This window comes from Labeo rohita, chromosome 6 (genome assembly GCF_022985175.1).
Source record: "Labeo rohita strain BAU-BD-2019 chromosome 6, IGBB_LRoh.1.0, whole genome shotgun sequence".
Taxonomy (NCBI): Eukaryota; Metazoa; Chordata; class Actinopteri; order Cypriniformes; family Cyprinidae; genus Labeo; species Labeo rohita.
This window is the reverse complement of record NC_066874.1, coordinates 6,245,214-6,269,398: the sequence shown is the minus strand read 5'-3', so window position 1 is coordinate 6,269,398 and position 24,185 is coordinate 6,245,214. Positions and strand designations below refer to the sequence as shown.

General features: G+C 35.7%; 1 protein-coding gene across 7 annotated transcripts in view; it reads left to right on the top strand.

Moving 5' to 3' along the window:
* Window positions 1–24,185, top strand: part of plppr2b (phospholipid phosphatase related 2b) — a 147,379-nt gene that overhangs the window by 103,069 nt on the left and 20,125 nt on the right. For 4 of the 7 annotated variants that reach the window (XM_051112668.1, XM_051112666.1, XM_051112667.1 and 1 more), the window contains one exon: window positions 9,720–9,908. The exons of 1 other annotated variant lie outside the window; for it this stretch is intronic. In XM_051112668.1, the coding sequence (XP_050968625.1) occupies window positions 9,720–9,908 (189 nt within the window). Of the gene's footprint in view, window positions 1–9,285; window positions 9,909–24,185 lie in introns of those variants that run through there. 2 more of the 7 variants (XM_051112671.1, XM_051112669.1) reach the window with 1 other exon arrangement.

The window sequence follows — 24,185 nt, the reverse complement described above, 5'->3', positions numbered from 1 at the left end:
TCTGAGAAGAGAAACAGCACTGCTCAGTAGAAACTAATAAAATGCTCATACAATAGAAGAAAATCTGTGACATCAAGCAAAGTCTATCTATGAATAATGAATTTAGCTTGCTGAGAAAAAAAAATTGAGCAGTTTGCGCACACACACACACACACACACACACAAACAAATCTCTGAAAACTAGGTCTCTTGTTTTCTACTTTTTGTAATAGTAAAACTTTCACTAATGCATTCTCTTGCGTGCAAAAATACATGGGCAATCGTGCAGTTATTTCACTGAATAATTGGTAGACGTGCATCTATGAATTCTCAATTCAGCATTCATTTGGTAACTTGCTGAAACAAACAACAATATAATCATACAAGAGAGTTCTATTCAAACTTTTTCCCTCTGAGCTTTACAGACCCAATTTGTTATTTATCTCATATCAGTTATTTTCACCGTATGTGGGCATCATTGAACATCCTACATGAGCATCTGTGAGCCAGTTTTATGATCCCACACCTTCAGTAGCTCTGCTGCTTTATTATTTTCATCTATAGAAAAATAGATTGTCATCAACAAATTGTAAAACCTAAATGTCATGCAGCCTACACTACAAGCAGAATACAGCAGAGTCATTTCTGCACTCAATACAGCAGTGTAATTTCCCCAGGTGCAATAGGATTACATAGCTGTTGTAAAAAGTAGCTTACCTCTCAGCTAGTGGCTCTTGGAACAGGAGGAATAAGAGTAATAGGAATGATCCACTTCTGAACAAAGTTTTTGTATTTGTGCTTCTATAAATAAAACACACAAACTTTTTGAATAGCATGCCTACCATCTGTTCGCCACGGTTTCGCATGTGGCGCTAAAGTATTTTTTCCATCACTCTGCATAAAAGCATTTGATAAATCACTTGTGTAGGGGATGTGTGGATGTGTATGTGTGTTTATATGTGTGTATGCACACACACACAGAGTTTATACAGTTTTATGCAAAAGTTTGGGAACTGTGACAAAATAAGAGAGATCATACAAAATGCATGTTATTTCTTAGTTAGTAGTGTCCTGAGTAAGATATTTTACGTAAAAGATGTTTACATATAGTCCACATGACCGAAAAATAGCTGAAATGATTAAAATAACCCCCTTCAAAAGTTTGGGAACCCTTGGTTCTTAATACTGTGTGTGGTTACCTGGATGATCTACAACTGTTTTTTTGTTGTTGTTTGTTTGTTTGTTTGTTTGTTTTGTGTTGGTTGTTCATGTGTCCCTTGTTTGTTCTGAACAGTTCAACTGAGCACTGTTCTTCAGAAAAATCCTCCAGGTCCTGCAGATTCTTCAGTTTTTCAGCATCTTTTGCATATTTGAACCCTTTCCAGCACTGACTGTATGGTTTTTAGATCCATCTTTTCACACTGAGGACAACTGAGGGACTCAAACACAACTATTAAAAAGGGTTCAAACATTCACTGATGCTCCAGAAGGAAACACGACGCATTAAGAGCCGGAGGGGTGAAAACTTTTTTGAATTTGAAGATCAAGGTAAATTGTACTTAATTTGTCTTCCAGGAAACATGCAAGTATCTTCTGTTGCTTCCAAAGGGCAGTACTAAATGGGGAAAAAATGATACTTCAAAAATTTGGACATTTTCATCCTGTTCAAAAGTTTTCAAAAAAGTTTCAAAAAAGTTCTGTTCAAAAGTTTTAATCAGCTATTTTTGGTCTTGTGGACTACATGTAAACATCTTTTATGTAAAATATCTTACTCAGGACAGTACCAAATAAAAAAATAACATGCATTTTGTATGATCTTTCTTATTTCATTAAAATTATTCTCATTTTCACAGATTCTGCAAGGGGTTCCCAAACTTTTGCATAAAACGGTAACATTGTGTATGATTCAGCAAATTGCAAAGTAGCCGTTTCAGTGACAAGACAACCATCATGTTTTTTGTTCTCTGTCAGCTGATTAAAGAAACCCTCTTGGATGAAAGGACTGCCCTTGAAAATACAGGACTGCCTTTGAAATACAGTATGTGAACAGCAGAGGGCACAGTTATCCCATGGTCTGGTTGGGAAGATCCCTTGGATATTTTTTTAATTTAGGTGAGACTATTAAACTGTTATATTGCTGTTAATGTTTAATAATTAGTTTCAGGATAAAAGATTTTTAAAAGTCATTTGTGACCCTGGACTACAAAACTTAAGTATAACGGTATATTTGTAGCAATATCCAAAAAAAAAATAGTATTGTATGGGTCAAAATTATTGATTTTTCTTTTATGCCAAAAATCATTAGGATATTAAGTAAAGATCATGTTCCATTAAGATATTTTGTAAATTTTCAACCTTAAATATATATCAAAATGTAATATTTGATTGGTAATATGCATTGCTAAGAACATCATTTGGACAACACAAGGTGATTTTCTCAGTATTTTGATTTTTTTTGCACCCTCAGATTCAGATTGTATCTTGGCCAAATATTGTCCTATCCTAACAAAGCATACATCAATGGAAAGCTTATTTATTCAGCTTTTGGATGATGTATAAATCAGTTTGAAAAAATGACCCTTGTGACTGGTTATGTGGTCCAGACATTTGTCAAAAAAACTTCTTTACTATTAAAAGATTCACAATTAGTGAGCTGACAAAGCTGAAGCTGGTTTGGCAAATCAGTCAGCTGGTCCACAAACCCATCTAAAACCAACATAACCAGCATGGTCAGGCTGAGAGACTGGTTAACCACCCTAGGCTAGTTCAAGCTGTTTTTTCCTCTTTCCTGTGCATGAGGGCTACCGGCATGAGCTAAAGTTAGCCAAAGACATTTTCTTTTTCTCTGTCAGCCTCTTGTCAGTTTTTGACAGAGTGGCAGAGTTAGCATGACGCCTGAATTTTTATTTGCTGGCACAGCAGTTAAAAATTCAGAAAGACTGAAAAACTGACTAAGCAGTGGACTCGCTCTAAAAATGAGGCCACAAAGTGGGACCGTGCTTTAAAAGTCCCATGTTTAATCAAACACATTTGTGACATAGGCCTATTTCTCTCATCAAATAAACAGAGAAATGTATTTATGACATTTGCAGCACCCAAGATATGACAAAACCTCATTTCTTGGTTGCATTTATAATTATTTCTTGTGAAAATGTTGGGTTCATTTGACTTGTGCCCATCTGTCCTGTTATGTGGATGCATGACCTTTCTTCTTCAGCATTGCTAAACAAGGGCACATGCCTTCTGTTCGCAATTAGCACGTCCATTGAAAATGAGATAATGAATTCAATTCTGTCACTCCTGTCAGGGCTTTATGCAATGCGTTTTTTCCATGCTTATTTATCTTGACGGAGATATTAGCATAAACTGAGTACATTATATAACAGACCTCCACATTATAGTTAAACATGCAGGCTACTGTCTTTAATATCAGAGATTGTTGTTGAATACATACACAGTATGCAAAGCCACATCTGCTTTCATTTTCTATTAAATGTGTGCAAACAGAGCAGTAAAATTGCTTTATTCTTACAGGTCCTGGTGATAATTTTGCATAAAACTATTTTGAGCTTTAAAACAGTAGTGATAGTACACATGGGACATTATAATACAATATAGCACACAACAGAGTTTAGGATTCTCTTGTGCTCGCCAAAGCTGTGTTTAAATATTATTACAATTTAAAATAAAAAATAACTTTTCTATTTTTGCTATTTTATTTTTATATATATTTTAAAATTCCTGTGATGCAAAGATGAATTTCCATCAGAATGTGTAAAATTAATATTACAGAAAATATGTGGCATAACAGTACTAAGAATTAAAGAGTAAGATATTTTACATAAAAGATGTTTACATATAGACAAAAAAAAAAAAGTTGAAATTATTAAAATAACCCCCTTCAAAAGATTGGGAACCCTTGGTTCTTCAATACTGTGTATGGTTACCTGGATGATCTATGACTGTTTTTTTGTTTTGTGATGATTGTTCATGAGTCCCTTGTTTGTTCTGAACAGTTAAACTGAGCACTGTTCTTCAGAAAAATCCCCCTGGTCCTGCAGATTCTTCAGTTTTTCATATTTGAACCCTTTCCAGCAGAGCAGTGACTGTATGATTTTGAGATCCATCTTTTTAAACTGAGGACAATTGAGGGACTCAAACACAAATATTAAAAAAGGTTCAAACATTCACTGATGCTCCAGAAAGAAACACGATGCATTAAGAGCTGGGGGGTGAAAACTTTTGAACACCACAAAAAAAAAAACTTAATATTTTTATAAATGTTTGGAGTTGGAATATTTTGATTATTTTGGACATTTTTATAGATTTTATCTCTCTGTTATCCAGATTTATTCCAAACCAGTTTAGAGAGGATTTCTCTAGGTTATGTTAGTATTAAGTATTAATAAGTATTATTATCTTTAAGCAAATTGTTAATTGCACACTAAAACTGTCTGTATTAAACTGTTTGTGTTTGGGATATTGTAATTAACACAGGATTTGAGGCATGAGTGAATTATTATTCAAAGCCTTGTGTCAAAATTGAATTATTTCATTTGATTAACTGTCAGATGAAGCCATCAAAATTGTTAGCTGTAACCTACTTTACAAAGGATTGTTTTTAACCCTGTGACACAGGACTGTGTTAATATGGCAGGATTAAAATTAGGTTTTATCTTATGTTAGTCAGAATCTGCAACAGAATCTTTAGATAAACTGGTACATCAGACATATGTTTTGAGTTGGTGAGTTCCTACCAGGAAGGATGTGAATTTCAAAAATATGATTTTCATCTGTAAATAAATTAATTGTTAGGCTTTTCTCAAGAACGATTCTCTATGGTTGGCCAGGATTGTGAGTTGGCTCGTGACAAACAAGCTCATGTGTCTCATTATAGGGGGAAAATACTTAATGAGTCTTTTTCACCCACAGTATTGTTTGTGATAAATAGTACTTTAATTAAATAAATCGTATTGTTGAAAGATACCAGGTGTAATATCGGTTAAATCCGTTTCTAGTTTGGTGCTGATGAAAAGCTACTGATGCGGCTGTTGAGTTACCTATAATGAAAAAAAGGTTAGGAAATACTGTGAGGGCTTACAAAGCAGACTAAAGCTGGGTGCAGAACTCTGTTGATAGCTTTTAGATGAGTGAGAGCGGAAAACTCATGTTCGTGTTCATGTGGGATAGGAGCTAGAAATAACATGAAAGCACGCACAGCGGGAGGAGACAGAAGCAGTCAGCAGAAAAGATATTACTGGAGCAGAACAAGAATGAATTTTTACAAGAGCTTCATGGGTTTTCACAATTGTTTATTAGGAATTCAAGCACTCATGGATGATAGAATTTGGTAATTATCATCTCTGACAATGACCCCAACAAGACCAGGATGAGACCAGATGTAGAACTAGCCATCTGAATCATTTCAAATGTTTATGTCTGACCAGGGGCTGTAAATACCATTTTTTGAGGGACTACCATAGCAGGATGAGTTTTACAATTGCCAATTATTGGGTTTCTGAAGTTGCATGTTACAGGAGTTGATGATCAGTGCAAAAATGTCTTAATAACAGGTTTAGCAAATAAATTTATGTGCAGCACACCCCATTATCCCCGTCGATATTCTTTCTTTCTACCAAGAACAGAATACTTTGTAAAATTGGATCACTGTGGTGATTTCCACAACATTGAGCTACTGATATGTGTTATTAAAAATGTAAAAATTATAATTAAATATGATGTTAGAAGCAACAAATAGTGGGAGAAATCACAAAATAACTGGGTTGAACAGAAAGTAGAGCAACAAAGACAAATTCAGTGTTTTCACAGCATTGGAAAACAATGCCATTGTGATTTCAATACAAGCCATTTCATTTTTATTCAACCCAGGGTAATATTAATGAATGGAATTGACTGTCAAAATTTGCATGTTAACGCAGGCGATTATTTTTCCAGTTTAACAGGGTTAAATACATTTAACGCAGAGATGGGGCAAGGTTTGGCCACCCCACTCACAACTGCTGCTTCAGTCTCTTTTTTTCTTGACAAGAACTGCGTTAATTTAGACACACATCTTTTCAGATGCATACTTTACAGCAGACGCTAGTCAAATTCAGCAGTGGCAGCTCTTAAAGTAATAGCAGCCAAAATAACCTAATAAAAAGATTAAAAATAAATATACTAAAATGTATTTTAAATACAATTATTTCATGCTAAATATACTACAAATACATTTACACATTATGTGCTTAATAAAAATACCCTGCAGTTGTACTTTTAGTATACTAAACTGGTATATTTAAAGTCTGCTAAATTAGAACAACTAATTGTGTACTTAATGCATTTTATTTGTGCAGAAGCAGTGCTGATCAAACTAAGTCCAACTAAAGATATACTGTACTTAAGTATATCTGATTGTGCTAAAGTTGAACTATTGCAAGTATACTTTAGGTTATCTTTAAATATTTTGCATTTAAAGATGGATATTATTTAAATATCATATAGTCCTCATCAATAGTGACATTAAAACACATTTTAGGCTTAATATTAAGAAATGTGCATTGTGCACAAGTAGTACTCCAAAATAAAGTTTAATTACTATTTTTATATCAGTAAGTCTTAAGCAATATGTCAGTAATTATGTCAATAGACTTGAACTATACTTAGTATAAAATAAATGCATTTTAAATCGATTACTTTTTTACTAGGGTAACTTTTGTAGCTTTAAGGAATCATTTATATTTCATTTAAAATTTAGTGTTTGATAACTTTATTCTGTATATTTCCTACTTGCAGAAGGGCACAGGTAAATAATGGGTTTATGTGAAGATTGTTTTAAGTGCACTTAAATTAGAAGTTGTTATTTTTTATTTGTTAAAATTGATAGCTCTCAATTGTACTGTAATGTCAAATGTCTATAGTCAATGGTTAAATATTAGAGAAAAAAATGATTTCCTAGAGACGTCAGTAGTAATGGTATCTGTGGTACTCACCTTCAGTCATAAAACGATGCCATTAAACAAAAACTGTTCTGTCTTTATGTTGTTGCTACATTCATTCTAAAACGGAATGTGAAATTATTGCAATATAAAAGTATATTTAAAAACTTTAATGTTAGGTGGGATTAATCACAATTAATTAAAAAAAAAAAGTGTGATTCAGTTTTTGAATCGATTGACAGCACAAATTCAGAATAAATATTTTAATTTCATTAAAAAAATTTTGCAAAACAATTACAAAATAGGTCTATTATCTATATAGTTTAATTTTAAATTACTGAAAAAGGAGAAAACATTGGCTTTAATAAATAGTTTTGGAACAGAGCGATGAAGAGAAAACCATTTGATTAGTGTTTCCAAACATCAGCTGCTATAAGCCTGCCCTGAACTATAGGCTGTTAATGTTTCATAGGACATTAGTGGAAGCACTGACATAAGAGGGTTATGGATCCAATGTCATTGCAGTTGCACACAGGTGCACCTACACATGCGTGCAAATACTTTTTACACTCCAGCAATTTCCATTTCTCTCCCATGCTCTTTCTATGGCTGTCTATTTTCCCATTTCTCTCCCATTCTCTTTCCATGGCTCTCTGTTTTCTCACCAATCATATTTAAAAATGCTAGATGATGTCACAATGAAGTGCGATTTATGTGTGAAGGTCTCAAGACACTTGTCAGTTAGAGGCACAAAACACTGTGTATTTGTAGTAAGAACTGCTAGATTAGAATCAGTTTTGTTACCTAAATACTGCTACCAAAAAGTTGTGGAAAGAAAGTTAATTAGTCAATTAGTACATGACAGTACTCAAAAAGTTTGGGGGCATCCCACCTTATGGCCAAAAGTTATAAAGAATTTTTAAAAAACGCTAAGAACAGTTGATTAAATTGGCCTGTTGTAATGAAAGAGATCTCGGTATATTCCTTGGGTCATGCCAAGAACAGATACCAATTTTGCCATAGTCAGCCGAACTTCCAGTCCACCATTTTTATTCATGTTGAAAAAATACTTTTTCGAGCTCCTCCTAGACTGTTGGTCCAATTTTCACCAAATTTGGCTCAGATCATCTTCAGACCATGCTGACAAAAACTTGTGGATTTCGTGTCGATATATGAAGCGGTTATTGTTTAACTCATCAACGAATTTGCTGGAATTATGCCAAACAGTGTCTGTGGCTGTATCTCTGCAAAACTTTGAAATATTTGCAAACTTGGTGTGTACCATTGTCACCTCACACTGACCACGCCACATCAATTTGGTAACAGCGCCACCTATTGGTTAGGAGTAATAAACTGTTCATTAATAATGAAATTTTCAAAAATCCTAATAACTTTTGATAGCATTAGTCTTCTGTAATGAAACTGGTCTTTAAATATTCTTTGGGTCATGCTGACAACATACATACCAATTATGCCATAGTCAGCTGAACTTCCTGTCCGCAATTTTGACTTATGTTGAACACATACATTTTAGAACTCCTCCTCAACAGTTGGTCCAATTTTACCAAAGTCGATTCAAAGACTGTGCTGATATAAAAATTTATGAATTTCGTGTTGATAGACAAAACCATTTTTGTATAGCAATGCAACAAATTTGAAACATGATGCCAGACTACGTCTGAGGCTGTATCTCTGCAAAGCTTTGACATATTGACACCAAACTATGTATGTGCCATTGCCTCCTTACACTGACCAGACCACATCGATTTGATTACACTGCCACCTATTGGTCAAACGTTATATCCCATTAAATTATATTACTAGAGGTTGAATTTATAATTTTTCAGCCATTTTGACTAGAATTATCCTAAAATGGCTTGAATTGCTCATTGTTGCAGTTGGTCTGCCGCTCCATGCCATGCTTAGCTCCTTATTTTGCCTCTGATTGTGCTTGATGCCTTAATTGCTGCTTGCAGCTATATTTCCTTATGTAATCTTCATTAAATACAGTTTGCAAACTTAAACAAAAACATACTCTATGTACAGCTAATATAATATTTAGGGTTGTCAGTCAGCGTTTTCCAAAGATTCTGAAAGAAAGCATATAATTTCACTGACCTTTTGTTGAATAGAAAGCAATTTTTTTTTAGAGTTTCAGGCCCTGTTTGTACCCAGAAAAGTGACATTCCATAAATTTTTGTAATAAATGGCATGCTATTTATCTTTTCTGCCTAAAAATCGAAAAGAACTGCATGTTGTACTTGTAGCGATGTACCCATTTCCTCTCCCGCTGTGAGCACAGATGCACACGCCCCCCCCTCCTCGCTCTCTCTCTCTCACTCTCTCTCTCTCTCTTCCTCCCAGGGTTTCTGTCTCTGTCTCATCCCTCCAGTGCTCCTCTCTCTCTCTTTCGCTCTACAACATTGCCATCTCTTTTCCTCCTCCCCTATTTTTCTTCTCTCCCTTGATCATTCTCATTTGCTTGTTTTCTTTTCTGTAAAATGCCTCTCTTTCTTTATTTGCGTCTTCCATGCGTCTCTTTTTTTATTTCTATAGATAGGCACAGCTGAAGAGATTCTAGCCGTTCTCTCAGCATCCTTTCATGCTGTCTTCACTCATTCACGCCACAAAATCTTCTGTCACTTCTTTTACGGGGGAGAATCATCTTTTTTTATTTTCTTCTGTTTGTTCCTTCACTCTGCTGAAGATTCCGACTGCAGCTTGTGTTTTATTCCAGAACGCCAGCGTCCACGTATTAGAACGGATTTTCTATTCTAAACTGGAATCATGTTCTATTTCCAGCTGGTGATCATGGCAGGAACGGTTCTCCTGGCATACTACTTTGAGTATACGGACACGTTCCCAGTGCACGTTCAAGGATTCTTCTGCTTCGATAAAGCCTTCTCCAAGCCGTATCCGGGACCTGAAGATGACAGCAAAGCTCCTCCAGTGCTGGTGTACTCGCTGGTCACCGCAATCCCCACCGTCACCGTAAGAGTTCTACTGCCATTCATAAACTTACACTTCTCTGAGGTGCCACACGTGCGTGTACGTCATTGTGTCGGTGTGTGGGATCATTAATGAGTGTTTTTGAATGTGAATGTGTGTTTCAGTGTGATCTTATGCATCTAATTTTTAACTCATTTGTTAAAAATCTGGATAATATAATGAGAAACACTAAATGACCTGGTATATGTAATGTTAGTTATTAGGGCAAGGTTTGTTTCTGCATGCTGATTGGTCATATGAATGAAGCTTTTTGACCGACATAAAGCTGCTTGGTTTGAAAATTAGCTGTGTGAGCAGTTTTAGATGCATCACTACACTTTACAGTGGAATAATGACCTTTTCACTCACAAAATTTCACTAATGTGACCTTACCTTAAGGGATGTGAAAGTTACTGTACACATTTTGTCTCTTTTGCTTAACAAGACTGCATTTATTCAATACAAAATACAGTAAAAACACTAACATTGTATATATGTAAAATGTATATTTTAATATATTTAAAAACTTAATTTATTCCTGGGATGGCAAACACTACATTCTCTGTATTCATTATTCAGTGTCACATGATCCTGCAAAAATCATTCTAATATGCTGATTTAATGCTTAAGAAACATTTTGGTAACACTTTACAATAAGGTTCATTAGTTATCATGAACTACGAATAAACAATACCTCTACAGCATTAATAAATCTTAGTTATTGTAAATTTCAGCATTTACTAATGCATTATCAAAACCACGAATTGTGTTTGTTAACATTAGTTAATGCACTGTGAATTAACATGAACAAATAATAAACAACTGTTTTTTATTAACTAGCATTAACATAGATTAATAAGTAGTGCAATAAATGTATTGTTCATTGTTCGTTCATGTTAGTTAATACTTGAACTAATATTAACAAATGACACCTTATTTTAAAGTGTTACCAACATTTTTATATTATTATCTATGTTGATAACAGTTGTGCTGCTTAATATTTCTGTAAAAACCATGATGCATATTTTTCAGGATTCTTTAATTGATAGAAAGATCAATTCAACAGTAGTTATTGAAATATATACAGTTCTTTTGCAAAAACATAACTCTGTTTTTATCAATTTTCAAAAATCATGTTTTTTCATTGTACATTCCAGTTAATCTCAATCAAACTGCAGTTGGGTTATTTTGGTTAAAGGGGTCATCGGATGCCCATTTTCCACAAGTTGATATGATTCTTTAGGGTCTTAATGAAAAGTCTATAATATACTTTGTTTAAAAATTCTCAATGGTAGTGTAAAACAACACCCTTTTTTACCTTGCCAAAATCAGCTCTGCAAAAATCATCCTGTTCTGGTCGAGGCTGCTTTAAATGTTAATAAGCTCTGCTTGCCCCGCCCCTCTCTTCTCTCTGTGGAGTGACGAGCCTGTTTACTTCAGCTGCATTTAACTGCATTTAGCCGCTAAACTTCCTAACTAGCATGTTATTAGGAAAGGCAATTGCAAAGATTCATTAAAAAAAACCTTATATACACTTCTGCTGTAAATGAAGCTGGATCACGAATGATTCCCGCAAACATAGATGGATGTATGTAGATCGGGAGGCGCATTCCCTTCACAAAAAAACGTAATCCACTGCATCTTCAGCGGCTCAGATGTCGGTAGTAAATGACGACGACTATGTTTATTATTACATCCAGCAACACAACACCTCAGTCGTTCAATCAGAGATATTCTTGTCTAACTTACATCCCTGCTCCGGCATCGAGACAATGGAGGTCGGACTGTTACAGCTGATGTAAGACAGGTCTGAGGTAAGACGCTCATGTCAATCAACTATCGTGGGAGCGGCCTCTGTCTGTGTGATGCCACAACGACAGGCATCTGAGAATGGCTCGATTTGAATTATTTTTACAGATTAATTAAAAACCACTGCATGGATATTTATCATTATAGGGTAGATTTGTACATACACTGCCAACACACATTAATGTTCAAACAACATGTAAAAGTGAACTTTGCATCCGATGACCCCTTTAAGTAAAAATAACAAAAAGTATAGCTAACACTGTAAAACACAATAAAAACATTATAACAATAAAAAACATATTTTTTTATTTTAAAAAACTGAATTATCTGTTTTTGCAAATAAACTCTTTATATAATTTACTGTGAGTAAATAAAAGTAATAATTTCTTTAAAAAAAATACTTTGCAATTTTTGTGTGGCTGGAAGCGTTCATGTACTTGGGTAGGGCATGTTTTGAGCCTGTTCTGTCTCTTGTTTGGATGTCAGGGTTGGGACATCATGTCTTTATTATTTAGGTCAGTCCCAACATAAGTGACATTAACAAGGTCAGATGTCTACAGTGTGATGCAGCCCAGTGAATGGAAGCTATATGAGGTTAACACAAGAGTCTTGATTCAGCTAGCCAGGGAAAAATACAGTTTTCCCCGCGGTATCAAATGATCCATTATCAGAGGGAGGGTGAATTAATGTCTGTCTCACCCAACATCACAGAAACAGATGGTGAGATACCACAGATTCAAACATGAGAGAGGCTTTCTTCACTTTTGAGTATTTTTACACACGCTGCGCACACACACGTACACACGCATTCCTCATCTGTGCAAATGAGAGCAGAAGGTGAAAACCATCTTTTCTTCCTTCACATGGAGATGATGGCAGCAGTGTGCACAGACACCTGAGGCTCCCTGTGTGCACTGAGAGGCACCTGAGGTTTAATTTGGGCAAAGCTGTGTGGTTTTTTGCCATGTGCATCTAGTGTGTTTGAATATGAAATGATTTTAGTTATATATCTTTTATTTTGTGATGTGAGATTGGATTATACTGTTATATTTTATTTGTGTTGTATTATTTTGTTATATTTGATTATTTATTTAATATAACATAATAAAATATAAGCATAGGAGTGCTTTTTTGTTGTTTTGTTTTTTGTCTAGGGCTCTATGTGAGCATGTGAAGGGTAAATTATGAAATGTCCAGGTCATATTTCACTCATAAATGGGACCAGAATTGTTTTTGCAGTGTGACATTATTATTCATATACAAAGGCTTCTTTTTCTTAATGGGGTCATGAATTGCATTTTTTTCTCTGAGGTCTATTTGTAATGTTAGCAGGATTTTTACGTAAAAAAAAAAACACAAAATAATTTAGAAATAACTTTAGAAGTAACGGTTTGACATATCGAAGCACATGTCGTCGCCTTAGAATTATAGGGTTCTATCTGACATTTTTGTCAAAATTGAGTTATTCACATTCTTATTCGGTGACAACTTATTTACATTATGCAATGTTTCTTTTGTAAGCTGTGTACATTTTGGGCCTTTTATTAGAAAACAAAAATGGTTCTATCTACAGAAATCTATGGAACACAAAAAAAAATTTGAAGCTCAATATCTTAAAAATGCTCAGAATGCAGACAGAACCTTATAATTCTAATGCGACGATTTCTGCCTCATAAAAAAATTGAAAAGGTCATTGCGACTTTTTCTCACAGTACATCTACATCCTGCAGTTCTGACTTTTTTTCTCAGAATTGCGAGATGTAAATTTGCAATTGCAAGAAAAAGTGAGAAAAAGTCGCAATGTATCTTTTTTATTTTTTATTAAGTGGCGGAAATGATTTTTTTTTCGGAGAATTGCATGATATAAACTTGCTATTGCGAAAAAACCCCTCAGAATTGTGAGATTTAAACTTGCAATTCTGAGAAATAGTTTACTTTTTGCAATTCTGACTTTATAACTCACAATTGCGAGTTCATTATTTGGTCAAGATACAGCTATTTGAAAATCTGGAATCTGAGGGTGCAAAAAAATCTAAATACTGTCTAAATCGCCTATAAAGTTGACCAAAAGAAGTTCTTAGCAATGCATATCACTAATCAAAAATTAGGTTTTTATACAAAATATCTTAATGGAACATGATCTTTACTTAATATCCTAATGATTTTTGACCTAAAAGAAATACCGATAATTTTGACCCATACAATGTATTTTTGGCTATTGCTACAAATGTACCCATGCTACTTATGACTGGTTTGTGGTCCAGGGTCACATTTTTGTGGAGGCACATAGTGTTTCTTCACAAAGTGACATCGCCACCTACTGGCCTGGCATCAGTGTGGCCAAGTCAGCGCCTTTCCCACTGAATCTGGCTCTTTTAACACTGTTGCCACGGGTTGTTTTTGATGTCCGCAGGTTGAAGTGACCCCAATATAATCATATTTATCTGAAATACGAATTTACCAGGGGAACCCCGACAAAAAAAAAAAAGTGTATTTGGGCTAGTTTTGGGCTAGTTTTGAGTAGCAGCTGGATGGCTTTTGTTGTGCCTGGCATGCATAATACAGCATTTTAAGTCATTTTGCAGATATGTGTTAATGGGAATCGTTGCTGCAGTGGTCATTTTGTTGCATCCAGTGTAGTCTGTTGGGGTCGCATCTAGTGTAGACATTTTGTGAGGTTTACAAGGAAAGCAATGTAAAAACTGCCTCTCCACAATTTGGCTTTGCACAGCTTCTTGCAATCCTCGGAGGCATCTCTATCATTTTGTTGCCTGAGTAATCCTGTGTTTGTGCCTCTCTCATTTTTACTCACCTCCTACTAAGTGTGCAAATTGGTGGGTGGGGCTAAAGAGGCAATGATGTTGAAGTAGGTGTTCTGCAGGTCTTTCATGGCACTGACATCATACTGAGATAAAATATGAGTGTTTTGGCAGCTTAGTTTCAATAAAAGCTGTTTTTGGATTTGTAGTACAATGATCTTTTCATATGTCATGACTTCTTATTTTGATGTTGAATTGAAACATGATTTAGACAATCTTCTGGACGTTTCTTGTCTTTCATCCACAAATGAACGTATCTCTGTAGGAACACTGTGTGCATGTGTGAGCATGCTCTCTTTGTGTGTAACTGCCTTTCTTTTTGTCTTGAGGATAGTGAGCGTTTGCATCTGCGCCCTGCATGCGTGAGTGCGCACGTGTGTGAATATGTGGGTTCTTGGAGTGTGTGTGGGCGGTTAGAGGTTTCTATCTTTTGCTGAGAGTAGAATCTGGAAACGGTGATAGTGAAAAGGAAAAACTCTCCCGTCAGTTCTGGCGCCTTAAACAAGGCTGCTTTTCCCGTTATAAACACGTGTTTGAACCCTGCTGAAGGGCTTAATTATTGAGACATGCTGCCTCTCCACATCTGAAGATGTCAAGTGGCTCTCTAATTCACAGCAGTCACAGACGTTTGTGTTCCCTAATGAGTGGAGTGCCACTGAGTGCTGGATCGAGGTCAGCTCCATTTCAGTACAGATAGTTTAACACGGAGGAGTGAAATTCAGTTTACAATGCCTTAAAATTCTCCGAAGCAATAGGTCACCAAAAAATGAAAATTTGTCAACATGTATTCACATTATTCACTTTTTCTGTCAGAATTAGTTGGCAGAATGTCCAGGCTGCTCTTTTCCATACAATAAGAAAGGGGCTGTCAAGCTCCAAATATAACTTAAATAATAATAATAAATTAATAACTGAATGTTCACCTTTGTAGTAGCTTTCACAAAAAAAAAATTGTGCCAGGTTTTGAATTTGTATGTGTCTCTCACCAGTTGCTGTTGAAATCGAATAAATATTTAGATTTTAGAGCTACTGTACAATGTAGGATACAGTTTTTAGCTGGTAAGGGCTTAAATTTCATACACAAAGATATAATATGTTTTCAGAGGACTTGGAATATAATGCATAAGCCTACGTCTTTATTGTCAAGGACTTTTATTGGAAGGAATAAAAGAAATTTGTTTTCAAATCCGCCATGGTGTTGCAGTCACAAACAGGAGCACATTAACATGAAAACCCATCTGTTTATTCAGCAACCTGACACATCCTGATGAGCTCTGATGGAGAGTGAAGTAAATGAAATGAATCATAATGCAGACAGTTAACAGAGAAATATTGAAGGTGCAATAGTAAAAACAGCCTGGTAAGGGTGGAAGAGTAGGTGGGAAATGGACATTTAACACCTAATATAGATAAAAAACATAAGAACACAGAAGAAATATGTGTAAGATTTGTCTAACATCAAGTGCATTTAAAATAAAATTGTAAAATGCTGGACTGAAATAAGGATAACAGTTATGACTAGTGATGTTGAAGGCATCAAGCATTATATAATGAGTCGAGAAAAGGTGGTATGATAAAGGGTCCTTACAAAACTTCACAAACCCACACCACAACCAAAAATACTGATAGAACAAAATTTTGTTACATAAGTACTTGTTGCTTGGTGTTGCTGTGAATATCAATTTGAAATGCACTTTTTTACTGGAAAAGCATGACTGTATACATTTCAGCAAAATTAAGAAAACATACCTATCCACCTTATGAGTGTGTCTTACCATATTATTTTATTGTATTATCTTAATTATGAACACACTGGTTTGTAGTGCAGTTTTACCATTTCCTGCACGTTGTAGGTGGATATATACAATTCACTGCAGTTTCCAGCTGAAATTAATATTAGTGGCAGTAAAACTCTAAAACTGCAATAACTTTTCATGCCAATTACAGGGTCAGATTATTGATTAATAAAAAAACATGCTTATGTGGTTCCTTGCACAATACCATCTTATGACCTCAAAATACTTATACTTTGTAAAATCATGCATTTTGATGTTTACATCACATAACTAGCTCCATACGGATGGCTTTTCCGACATAGTAAACTTGCTCGGTAGCTCACCTGGTACAGCATTAAACTAGCAATGTGAAGCGTAAGCAATGTTGATGTATGAATTTGGCAGTACATCCAACCGGCCTCACAACCACAGACCACGTGTAACCACACCAGCCCAGGACATCCACATCCAGCATCTTCACCTCCAAGATCGTCTGAGACCAGCCACCCGGACAGCTGCTGCAACAATTGGTCTGCATAACCAAAGAATTTCTGCACAAACTGTCAGAAACCATCTCAGCGAAGCTCATCTGCATGCTCGTCGTCCTCATCAGGGTCTCGACCTGACTGCAGTTTGTCATCGTCATTTGAGTAGGCAAATGCTCACATTCGATGGCGTCTGGCACTTTGAAGAGGTGTTCTCTTCACGGATGAATCCCGGTTTTCACTGTACAGGGCAGATGACAGACAGCGTGTATGGCGTTGTGTGGGTGAGCGGTTTGCTGATGTCAACGTTGTGGATCGAGTGGCCCATGGTGGCGGTGGGGTTATGGTATGGGCAGGTGTATGTTATGGACAGTGAACACAGGTGCATTTTATTAATGGCATTTTGAATGCACAGAGATACCGTGACGAGATCCTGAGGCCCATTGTTATGCCATTTCATCCATGACCATCACCTCATGTTGCAGCATGATAATGCACGGCCCCATGTTGGAAGGATCTGTACATAATTCCTGGAAGCTGAAAACATCCCAGTTCTTGCATGGCCAGCATACTCACCGGACATGTCACCCATTGAGCAAGTTTGGGATGCTCTGGATAGGCGTATACGACAGCATGTTCCAGTTCCTGCCAATATCCAGCAACTTCGCACAGCCATTGAAGAGGAGTGGCCCAACATTTCATAGGCCACAATCAGCATCCTCATCAACTCTATGCGAAGGAGATGTGTTGCACTGCGTAAGGCAAATGGTGGTCACACCAGATACTGACTGGTTTTCGCACCCTCCCAATACACTAAAACTGCACATTTTAGAGTGGCCTTTTATTGTGGCCAGCCTAAGGCACACCTGTGCAATAATCATGCTGTCTAATCAGCATCTTGATATACCACACCTGTGAGGTTGATGGATTATCTCGGCAAAGGAGAAGTGCTGACTAACACAGATTTAGACAGATTTGTGAGCAATATTTGAGAGAAATAGGCCTTTTGTGTGCATAGAAAAAGTCTTACAACTTTGAGTTCAGCTCATGAAAAATGGGGGCAAAAACAAAGTGTTGCGTTTAGAATTTTGGTCAGTGTAATTTTTTTACATTTAGTACTGCCCTTCGAAAGCAACAGAAGATACTTGAATGTTCTCCGGAAGTACAATTTACCTTGACCTTCAGATTCAAAAAGTCCTGAGTAAGACATTTTACACAAAGGATGTTTAAATTTAAAAATATCATGCATTTTGTATGATCTCTCTTATTTTGTTACGATTATTCACATTTTCACAGATTCTGCCAAGGGGACATGATAATACATTGTCAGATTCATGTTCAACTGTTTCAAGTAAAACTGAATGCAATTTATCATCACTCCCTTTTACTTGTTGCGAAATGTGCAAGAAGCGACATAATGTAATTTTGCAGAAATGTCACAACAGGCACTTTTTTTCAAATTAGTCTGGGTTGAAATCATCTCATACCACAATATATATACCAGGATGTAACTGTCCAAATCAAAAATAGTTTATGCTTTGTGTTATTAGTTTTCTGATGCAAACATCACTGTTATTATCGCTCATACTTGGGGCTAGTAATTTAAACAAACAAAAAGCACTGACCTTCAGCGCTTATGTTCTATAGTGTTTTGTGCTACAAACATGAATGAAACCTCAGATTGTGCAAGTAAAAAAACACTTAAAACCAAACCTTCATGAAAAAATTCATGTGAAAAACTCTTTTTGTGTGTGTGTTTAATAGAACCAGTAACAACATGCAGGTTTCAAACAACATGAGAGTGAAACTAGTCCATTAATGGTGCTTTAATCTACAAACGCTGACAAATACATCTTAAATTATTCATGCTGCTATGTGAGTTTTTGGCAGCCTGTTTTTCTGGTAAATATGGAAGCTATGTGTGTTTGATCTGAAGTAAGCTCTGGCCCAGCAGAGATATACGGCGTCATGTAGTTAGAGGCTGCAGCTGGCTGATGTCACAACTCTCCATTCATGATGGATGTTTGGGGACCATGTGCTCCTATATGCCAGTGCTGTGGGTTTGCCATAAGTGCATTTCTGTGACCTCATTCTGTTTGTCGAGGAGGCTAGTGGAAAGATATATTGGAGAAAGAGAGAGAGACTTATTTATTTAAGCAATATCAAACAAGAAACCATGTTATATCTTCATATGCTCTTGTCTGGAATGCTGGGAACACAGAAAATTAAAGTCATAGAAACAGTTAAATGTCTCTGTATGGGAACTAATTGTTTTATGCGGGTGATACTCTTACAATAAATTTTACAATGAAACCTCTGAATCTGAGCAATTCCAGTAGGGTCCTTGCACCACCCTAATGAAATTTATGGTTAAAAATGGCAACTGTGATTGCTAAACTTTACTGTGAAAAATACAGCAGAGAACTTTTTGGTTTTATGAATTGAACTTACGTTATTTCACAGTATTTAACTTATTATTTTACAGTTTATTAAGTTTTAAATATGGATATTTTTCGTACGCAAATACATTTGCTTCAGAAAGCCTTTATTAAACCCCTGGAGCCGTGAGGAGTACTTTTTATGATGGATGGACACAATTTTTGGGGCTTCAAAATCTCAACACCCATTGACTGCCATTATAATGCATTTTTTGATGTAACTCTGATTGTATTTGTCTGAATGAAGAAAGTCATGTACCTATGGCTTGAGGGTGAGTAATCCTGATGTAATCATGGTGTAATTTTCATTTTTGGGTGAACTATCCCTTTAAATTTACAGTTTACAAAAAATGTTTTTCATTAACTGATGTAATGTTAATGTTAATACCTAATGAAGTACGAAAATCTGCTTTGTAACTTTCTAATATACTGACAACCATCAGAAAACAGTTGGTAAAGAGACACACTTGACACTAAAATAGTGCAATAAATATTAATGTGACAACATAAGATGTAACAAAACTCACATCAAATGTGAGCTAACATATAGGGAATTCAAATGTCAATTTGAAAATTATGAGATGACTTGTTCTGTTCCAAAACTGGAAATGTAACAGTATTTTTCTGTAATATTACAAGAAATGTCCCATTAGAATTATTACTGTTTTTCATCCATATAGAAACAAACTTACCAATGAACATATCTTTTTTACAGTCTAGTAATTAATAATTACAACCATTTTTATAGATACACATAAAAGTTGTACGAGTTTTAATGGGGTTGCATCAATCCATTTTTCATCTCTAATAGATGTTTGAGGGAGGTAGAAAAATAGAAAACACTAATGGAGGATAGGGTGTAAAAGAGAAATAAGGAAGAGAGAGAGACACGTTAAATATGATATTCTCATTGAGAGCCGTGTCATCCGCACTCAGCTCTTGTAAGTGTACACCAATGCCCAGAGGATGTGTTTAACCTCTCTCTACAGAGACCATCCACAGCCTAATCTTAGTAAGCCTTAGATTAAGGCATCAGCTTTTGTTTAACACTCCTACTCAGCCTTGGGAACACTGGGAGTTGGCCATGTGAGCATGGAGCGAGAGATGTGCTGAAGTAAAAAGAGAAGCAGGACTAATATTTGTTGATGGAAATATGAAACATGGGGAAAATGAAGGTTCTTTCGCATGACTTGTGTCAGGACTTGAACACACTGCTTAACACAAGCATCGTGCACCGCTGTGACCTACACATGAAAAGCATCACGGAAGGACAATTCTTCAAGGTTGCTAGGTAGCAAGAAAGCAGGAAGTGTGCACCATGAAAATATGTGCTTGAGTTTAAAATGGAAAGGAAGTTTTTGGTGAATAAAAGATAGCTTACCCAAAATGAAAATTCTGTCATTAATTACTCACTCTCATGTCATTCCAAACCCATTAGATCTTTTTTCTTCTTTGGAACACAAGTTAAGTTCATTTTGATGAAATTCAAGAGCTTTCTGACTCTGCATAGACAGCACTACTGACACGGAAAAGAAGAAATTGTTGAATAAAGTCTTTTTTTTTCTTTGCACACAAAACGTATTCTAGTAGCTTCATAAAATTACACATGGACTATTTTAACGATGTCCTTACTACCTTTCTGGGCCTTGAACATGTCAGTTGCATTGCTGTCTATGCAGGGTCAGAAAGCTCTCAGATTTCATCAAAAATATCTTAATTTGTGTTCCGAAGATGAACGAAGGTCTTACAGGTTTGTAACGACGTGAGGGTGAGTAGTTAATGACAAAATGTTCATTTTTGGGTGAACTATCCCTTTTAATGACGTAAACTAGCATTAAAAATATTTTTTTCTAATTTAAAAAAGGAAAATGTTTGCAGAAAGAACAAATAACTGTATATTTGTATTAAAATAAATTAAATAAATAAAATGCTTAATGAATTGTAAAGTTAAAAATGAAAAAAAAAAAAGTTCATAGGTTTGGATTCTTTTTTATTAAGAAATTAAAATTGTATTTTTAATACGTTTTATTCAGCAAGGTCATATTACTTTAAATTGATCAAAAATATACACTGTTACAAAAAATTCCATATCGCATAAATGCTTTTAAAAATATTGTCTTTTTTCGGCAGCAGCATGTTTTTAACATAAAAAAATATATATATTTTAAGCAGCAAACCAGCATATTAGATTGATTTTTGAAGGATCATGTGATACTGAAGACTGGAGTAATGATGCTGAACATTATTATTGTTAATTATTGAAAATTGTTATTTTAAATTGTGCTAATATTTTTCAGAATTACTGTTTTACTGTATTTTTGATCAAATAAAAATAATTGTATCCTTAATGGCCATAAAAGACTTACCAGCCCCAAACTTTTGAATAGTAATGTATTTTAATCAACAATTGTTGAAGCAAAATATAAATCTCATTATAGTATCAGTTTTTCAGAGTTAAATAGAACACTTTTTTTGAATGGGAAACAATTAGATTGACATCAGCCAACAGGTCCTAGTCTGCCCCTGCTGGTAGATGGCGTAACTACATTAGTCTGCAAAGACCATCTTTCTCCACTGATAGCCATTTAAAGGCATCTGTTTATTAAAATGCATTGTATATTTTTGTAAGTGTTTCAATATTTGTGACCCTGCATGTGATACATTGCATGTGTCAAAATTATTGATTTTTCTTTTATGCCAAAAATCATTGGGATATTAAGTAAAGATCACGTTCCATGAAGATATTTTGTAAATTTTCTAGCGTAAATATATCAAAACTTAATTTTTGATTAGTAATATGCATTGCTAAGAACTTCATTTGGACAACTTTAAAGGTGATTTTCTCAATATTTAGAATTGTTTGCATTCCAGATTTTCAAATAGTTGTTTCTCAGACAAATATTGTCCTATTCTAACCAACCATAGCCTTCTGGGCTTCAGGTGATGTATAAATCTCAATTTCAAAAAAATGACTGGTTTTGTGGTCCTGGGTCACATTTTATTATATACACCAAATACAAACAGGGTAGTGATAAAACATATGATTTATATGTGTTGTCACTACCCTGTTTGTATTTGGTGTAAAATGCTGTCTGCTGCCTTTGATGGATTCACTAATTAAGGGTTCGCGTCAATTCTCATGGTGCCATCAGCCAATCTCATGTTGCCAGTCATGATGTCATTTTTCTGCAGCTGCAAAGTGAATAGTCACTTGGCATTTATGGCTCAAAACAACCTGGCTGCAGATCTAAGCACCCAGAATTTGGCAGATTTTGAAACATGCACTTCCAGGTGGTCTTGCACCAGCCAAGCAACTTCCACTGAGATGGGAATGCTAACAGACAGCACTCGCTACGTATTTTAGCTCTGCCATCACCAAGGAAAGTCATTTCAGAGGAGGACCAAGTTATTGCATTTTGATGAAAGATTACAAGACTAACATTTGTTTTTCCTCGCAGAACTGCGCACTGATGAATCATCTTCAGTGGGGCTAAAAACATGCTTTTGGAAAGTAAATGGGGTCAAATTTGATTTCATGTTGACTTTAAAGAAGAGCATGAGAAATGAAGACATTAGAAGGAAAGAGAGAGGAACTGGTGGTGGGTAGAGAGAGACAGAAGGATGATGCTAACCCAGTTTCCCTATACGGTACTTGGAGAGATGCCCGCAGAAAAACAGAAGGACAAATCCCAGAAATCAGAGATGACAGAGTGTGAAACCCACAAAAAGGGCAAGAGAATGGAATGGCTAGATGAAAGAAATAGAACAGTGGACACACATTATGGACCGAAGAGATCAAGGCTAACACACTGGTACTGATATCTCTGTTTGCAGTATTCAAATGACAGCTAAAAATCTGGCTGACAGCATGTGGAAGTGAATGTGATCTGTGATGTGCTTCTGTCTATTTGTGATCTGTATTGAATTAGCAAGAGCATGAGTGCATCAGCTGTCATGCTGATGCCATGGTAACACTATCACAACAGATATTCGCCTGTGTCCTCAAGCATGTCACCCAGATAAGATCCTAAGTGGACTGTCAGTCTTGGGGAGAACTGGAAAGTCAGCTGAGCAAACAGTTTCTGTGTGTGTTTGAGCAGTGCATCATTTCCGAGGAAGCTTATGTCCAATTTGTTCTTCTTTTCTGTTGCATTTAATTACCTTCATGCTGCTCCAGACCCAAATGACTTTTTTTTTAAGAGAGTATTAGTAGTAGAAGGTTGATGCTGCTGCTTTTTGTGTGGAAAAAACAAATGTGAAATGAGAGTTTTGGATATGGAATTGACATTTCATGAGCAGCAATTTAAATTGGAGCTGCTATTTTCCCTCTAGAAACAATGACCTTGCTTCTTTTTCAAACAACCCCTTTAAGGCACATGATGTATGATGAATTATTAATATGGTGCTATGTCACTATGGACTGGACAGTATATTATAAATACCCAGTCCACTGAGAGAACTGGTTTGGCAAAGGAGAAGTGGGCCAACGCCTGGGGCTCTGCGCTGCCACTGAAATGTCCAGTACTGTTGGTGGTGTGATAAAATCCTGCTCTTAAACCACAGTTGTTCCAGGTGCAACACCTTGGAGAAAAGATAAATCATTACAATATGGCTGGTTATCAGCAGAGAACACTATTTGGTGTGATTCATGCCAGGCTCATTAACAAGCAAGCTTTCTTTGGTTAACCAGCTTTATCAGCCCAAAAGCTAGAACAATGCCAAAATAAGCAGCATGGAAATACATATTGATCTAAATCTGTGGACAGTTACATAAATTGCATTATTCTTTTAGCATAAATTAAAGGAATAGTTCACACAAAAATTTGCTGAAAAATTCACCCTTATTTCATCAGTAATGTAGATGTGTTTGTTTCTTCATCTGAACAGATTTGAAGAAATTTAGCATTACCTGACTTGGTCACCAATGGATCATCTGCAGTGAATGGGTGCCATC